Source organism: Cyprinus carpio, chromosome B3 (assembly GCF_018340385.1).
Source record: "Cyprinus carpio isolate SPL01 chromosome B3, ASM1834038v1, whole genome shotgun sequence".
Lineage (NCBI taxonomy): Eukaryota > Metazoa > Chordata > Actinopteri > Cypriniformes > Cyprinidae > Cyprinus > Cyprinus carpio.
This window is the reverse complement of record NC_056599.1, coordinates 17,670,816-17,676,815: the sequence shown is the minus strand read 5'-3', so window position 1 is coordinate 17,676,815 and position 6,000 is coordinate 17,670,816. Positions and strand designations below refer to the sequence as shown.

The following is a 6,000-nucleotide window of genomic DNA, read 5'->3' as shown; positions in this document are numbered from 1 at the left end:
AGTGCTGTTTGTTTATTAGGTTACATTAGTAATACAGTACATACTGTTTGCACCAAGTGTAAATAGCAACAAAACAAAATCATCTTTCATTTTACATTAAGTGTAAATAGACATTGCTATGTGTTAAAGTTTTAGCAAAGAAAAAAAAATTCTGCAAACTTTCGCAGGCAAGAATGTCCATTGTCTATTGTCAATGGTGTAGTGATGTATGAAGCATTACATCAGCTTTTTGTTTAATTCAGCTTAAACTCAGTTCAAAATCTGCACTGGGGAAATCTTTCACCTTTACGTGAAATTCTAAATTGCACAAGTTCCTATAAAAATGACTTGATTTCAACCACAGTATTTCACCAAACAGCAGTGACCACACCTTTGCCAACAAAACTAACTATTTGCACTTAGTGTAAATAGATATTAGCTTTAAATTTATATTTTATTAAATATATATATATATATATATATATTATTTATTTATTTATTTTTAAAGCCTGTGTTCTGTGTAAATTCAAATCAAACCACAATATTTTTTTATTTTTAAATTTTAAATTAAATTTTTAACTCATTTTCTAATCCTACCCACAACTGCTGCTTGTGTCGGTCAAACTAAGTTTTCTCCAAATCAAAATCTGATATGCAAGACAACACTTATTCAATTTTTTTTTTTCTTTGCACTCATATTTACATGCGTAGGAATGGAAGTGAATGCAAGTGTGAATGAAGTACTGTATAGTGTGACTGCATCTTAAGAATAATCATACAGTAGACTGCTTCATATTCACAAAATCCTGCAATTTTGCCCACCAAATTTAAAACTGTTTACATTTTATATTAATCCCAGAGCAGTAATTCATCAGATGAGTCTGCTGTATTCTGTTTAGATTTGGTGCTAAAACAATGCTAATAAACGAATCAGTGTGTGCAATTAATTCTTAGTGAATTCTCTCCCAATTGTTAACCTAGATTATTTCCCACATGCCTGATTTCTATATCACACTGGCGATTTCACATGTTAAATTATGCAGGTTGAAGCCCTGGAATCAGCTGTGCAGGTCTTTTTAGCTACACGACGAATCTTGACATTATCTGTGCTAATCCATTTCTGCAGTGTTCAGAGATTTCAGAGGAAAAGGTATTCACTATGTGATTTAATTCCAAGAAACGTGCCCCCCGGCGAGTGATCCTGTAGTGCACTCTGAGTCATGAGGTGACCTGCAGTGAGACACTCAGGTTTAATAGATGTTGAGTGGACTCCGTGACTGACAGACCAGCGGCCACTATGTCAGTCTTAAGTACTGGTTTGTCGCAGGCTGTTTGGCAGTGACGCACAAAGACAGTATTCAATGGTATGAAAAAGACAGTTAAACTGGAGGCAGGGCTTGTATTATTTTGCAGGATAGTTTTTTGTTTTCTCTTTAGAGTGAATTCTTATAACAGCAGAGGCCCAAATTTGACACAATATTGATATTGCTATGTTGTTAAATCTTGACAGATTTTTATTTCTCAACATAAATAATCAACCCCAAATTTACATACAACATGACTTGATTCCAACTCTATTATCTGCAGATCTTAAAATGTTTTATTAATATGTGGCTTGGATGGTCACACTAGATTTTAAGAATTATTTTAAGCCTGCAGTGAATAAGAGCAAACGGATATGATGGAACACTCTAGAAGTTCTGTTTGGGATAAATAGAAGAAGAAGAAGAATATCTGAATTTTCCCAGACTTTGTGGAATTTGCAATGTTTTAAATTGTTAATTTAAATTGTATTATTTAACTTACAAAGGAGATTTGTGTAGCCGACTCGCTGTTTCAGTATTTGTACAAATGGCTTCACTAAGGGGTGATTTTAATTCATTCTTGTGCTTTAAAACATTTAAATGTGCAGTAAAAGACATACCACAACTAAAATGTCACTAGCTGACAGATATCATTTGAATATGTGTCCTGAGAAGTTTCCGTCATCTCTGTGGCAGACTTTCACTTTAAGAAAAATCTGTTAAAGTACTGCCCAATGTGCTCCGTATTGAATTGTTTTTTAGGTGTTTCACTCACATTTTGAATTACACATTACATTGTGTTGTGTTTTAGGGTAGAAACTAATGTCCATAAATTTAAGATGAGTTTGAGTTGAGTAAATGATTTTGTTTTTCTTCATCAGAACAGATTTGGAGAAATTTAGCATTATATCACTTGCTCATCAGTGGATCCTCTTGCAGTGAATGGGTGCCGTCAGATTGAGAGTCCAAACAGCTGATAAAAACATCACAATAACCCACAAGTAAGCTGCAAGACTCCAGGCGATCAATTAATGTCTTGTTAAGTGAAAAGCATAAACAAATCCACCATTAAACAATTTCAACTGTAGACTGTCACTTCTGGCTAAAATACATATTCCATAATAACGGTTTTTTCAGTGAAAAAATCCATCCCCTGTTGTCCTCTCATATCAAAATCTTATTAATGCTTGTTAAGAGCATATATTTGTAGCTTTTCATTTCACAATATGTTAATTGATGGACTGGAGTTGTGTTGATTACTTGTGGATCATTGTGATGTTTTTATCAGCTGTTTGGACTCTGATTCTGACGGCACCCATTCACTGCAAGAGGATCCACTGATGAGCAAGTGATATAATGCTAAATTTCTCCAAAGAACAAACTCATTTACTGTACATTTTGAGTACATTTTCAACAGATTTGTATTTTGGGTTGAACTATTCCTTTACCTTAAAGGTGAAGTGTGCCATTTCTGTGCATCTTGCAGCAGGTCAGTCTGTGACATTTAGATCCTCTAATGGTCAAACATCACTATACAGATTTGCAAGCCAGAGTTCACCAAACTTAGAAACAGCAGAATACAAACACAAAATCTAGTGCGATCACCCCTTACATCTACTACATATTGTAAATACTGAGAATGAGTATCCTACTTATGAAATAAGAATGTGTGACATTGCAGAAAGCTGTACTAGTAGATATGTAAATGTCTTTTTATATTCACTATGAGTTAGCCTGCTAATTTGCCTAAAATCTCGATTTAGGTGAGTAAATGATTTAGGTCAAAAACATTTTAAGTGTACTGAGATAAAGCCACTTGTTTCACAGCGATTAAAGTTTATGTGACCCACATTATTCACAGCCAGATACTTGGGATAATTTTGGATGTGGATGACAAAACGATCAGGTTTCGAAATTGAATGCAGCCTTCTGCCCTTATGCTAATTGAAATGGTTCACATTATGATGCTAAAGACAAAAGAAACTTCTGAATCAGATTTCAATAACAAAAATACTGGGAATGCAACAATGGCAGTGTTGAAACAATCTTGTTCGTTATCAGAATTAACCATTCATTTTTTTTTATCATACCTTACAATGAAAAATAATGAATGTCTATCATTAACCCTACAGTACTTCCTTTGTCTACAGTTGCACTAAAAGATAGGGCCATACAATATGTGAACACATCAGAGAAAAAATGGCAAAACAGAAAGAAACTGTGTATTTAAGAACACTGACAATCAACATTTTCTACTGAAGTTTGACAGCCGTAAACAATAGATTTGTTTATATTTTATGCATCTTTTGTTATTGAAGAAACACCATGTGCTCGTTGAAAAGCACAAGAGCTCTCATATAATGAGTTCTTCTGTTGGAAAGGCACAAGCCCAGTGTTTGTCAGGATATAGATGTCACGTTGCTACAGGAGGTTTTTGGTGCACACGCTCTGGAAAATCTCGAGTGTTGAGATGAGAAGAACGTGAGACACGATTGTCCTCACATAATTTTTTATCTTCCAGATCGATGTTCTTTGATTATCCGAGGAAGCCTTTGACATTTTTCGTCCATTCTGTTATGTACAAGATTTTTAGGATAAACAGGATAGTGTTTCTTAAGCCACTTTCTTGCGAAACATCATCTACAGTAGTACTTTTGATTGCATTGATTGTTTAGGGTTTGAATGGGTCCTCATCACTTTGACAGATGGCCTTGAGACAAACTCATCACTACAGATCAGATTATTCATTTGTGAAGGAATGGACACAGAAAGAGTTCCACGTTTTCCCGTTCAAATGTCGCCAATGCACGCCTGTCGCCAAAGCAACAGCACACATACACCCATGCAGATCTCGAGCCAGACCGCTCGGTCAATCCTTCCAGCGGGACAGGATCCTAATCCACACTTCTTCCTCCATCAGGCTTCCTTTATTATCCTCGTTCTCCGATCCACGCATCCACTCAGGCCTGGGCTCGATAAACCGGCGTTGCGGCCCCGTTCACACGGTCACCTCAGTCTTGCTGTTGGTGACAAAGTACGGATGTGGTGGCAGGAAGTGCTGGCTGTGGGCGGATGTCAGCTCGTTCACTTGCTCCACGGTGGCGCTGTGCTTCTTGGGGGCATACATGTGCCGGCGGCCCAGCGTTTCTGTGGTCTCCCAGCCCTTCAGCATGCCAGGGTTGGCGATGGTGTTCGAGCCAAAAGCTAGCGGGTGGGAGCTGTGGACCTTGGTGCTTTTGGACTTGTGTCCGTTCTGCTTTTGGCAGGGCAGCTCGGGGCTGTAAGGGTTGGTGGGCTCCTGCTCCAGACTCACCGAGTGCATGGGAAGAGTGCCTTTCGCTGCAAGGTCGGCTAGGTGCCGTCTGTTAGTGTAGAAGTTTTCGTTTGCTTTTTCAGCTGGAAAAGAGAGATAGAAGAGCAAAAGCGAGAAAAATTCAATAACACTTCATTAGTCCGATGCAAAAAACAACCTGATTGCTGATTTGCGTTTTTTTTTCCTCCCCTCATAAGTACCAGATAATTACACATTTAATAGATCAAGGGTTATCACTTGTTTTTCCCAAATGAGTTGTTTTTTTTTTCTCTGAAAATACTTGACACAACCATTTCCTCCTACAGACAACTAAAAAACGTTTCTGTAGAGAAACAGTTCACATATTGCTATTATTTAATGACCACCGTGTCATTCTAAACTAGTTATTTTTCTCATTTTTAAAAGATCTTCACACATATAAAATGCACACTTTCAAAAGTTTGAGGTCTGTAGGAATTTTTTTAATAAATCAATTATTTTAAGCAATAGTTATTGATAAAAAAGGGACAGTGAAAGTCAAGACATTTATAATGTTGCAAAAGACTTCAATAAGACTTCTGTTTTTCTGAACTTTCTATTCATCAAATATTCCTGAAAATGATATATCACGGTTTCAGCCAAAATATTAATCAGCACAACTGTTTTCAACATTGATATAATAATAATAAATGTTTCTTGAGCAGCAAATCAGCAAATTAGATTGATTTCTGAAGAATCATGTGACACTGAAGACTGGAGCAATGATGATATAAATTCAGTTTTCACATACAGGAATAAATTACATTTTACATTTTATTGTAATTACATTTCACAATATTTTCACAATATCTTGATCAAATAAATGCAGCCTTTGTGCATCAGCAGAAAACTTAGAGCATGAGTTTGATACTTTTATAATTACATGAAGGTGAGGAAATAATATTTAAAAAATAATTGTATGTATTTGTTTTTTTTTTGTTTTTTTTATTTTTTTGAACAAAGTCAATATATTTATGAATCAAAAATCAATATATATGCTTAAGAGTGCCTCACTTATTTATAAATTAATTTATGAATCAAAAATCAATATATATGCTTAAGAGTGCCTCACTTATTTATAAATGAGGTTTAGGTTCCCATTGTGAATGTAAGTAGTTCGGCTGTTTGGCGCTGTCAACATGCTAATGCTTCTTTTTGCCTAAGGTTTCTATTTGTTTCAAGAAAATGTGTTTTTGAATGCAAATAAGCCTGGATTGCTTCCATCATCAAATGGAAAAATGCAGCTTTTTGTTCCACCAAAAGATGGTTTGGGATGGTTTGATTCTGCTGAAACCACTATTTTGAATACCTAGTTATCGTGCACTTAAAAAAACATCTCACAGTTACTTTGCAACTGTTATTACTGTAAATGTTATTTTTGACAAA

The 6,000-nt window shown here is 35.6% G+C and overlaps 1 protein-coding gene across 1 annotated transcript in view; it reads right to left on the bottom strand.

Annotated features, from left to right (window-relative positions):
- Positions 1-2,622: 2,622 nt before the first annotated feature.
- LOC109056785 (protein shisa-9B) overlaps positions 2,623-6,000 on the bottom strand; it is a 29,430-nt gene continuing 26,052 nt past the window's right edge. The window contains exon 4 of the mRNA XM_042720043.1: positions 2,623-4,679. Within this exon, the coding sequence (XP_042575977.1) occupies positions 4,282-4,679 (398 nt within the window). The 3' untranslated portion in view covers positions 2,623-4,281. The remainder of the gene's footprint in view (positions 4,680-6,000) is intronic.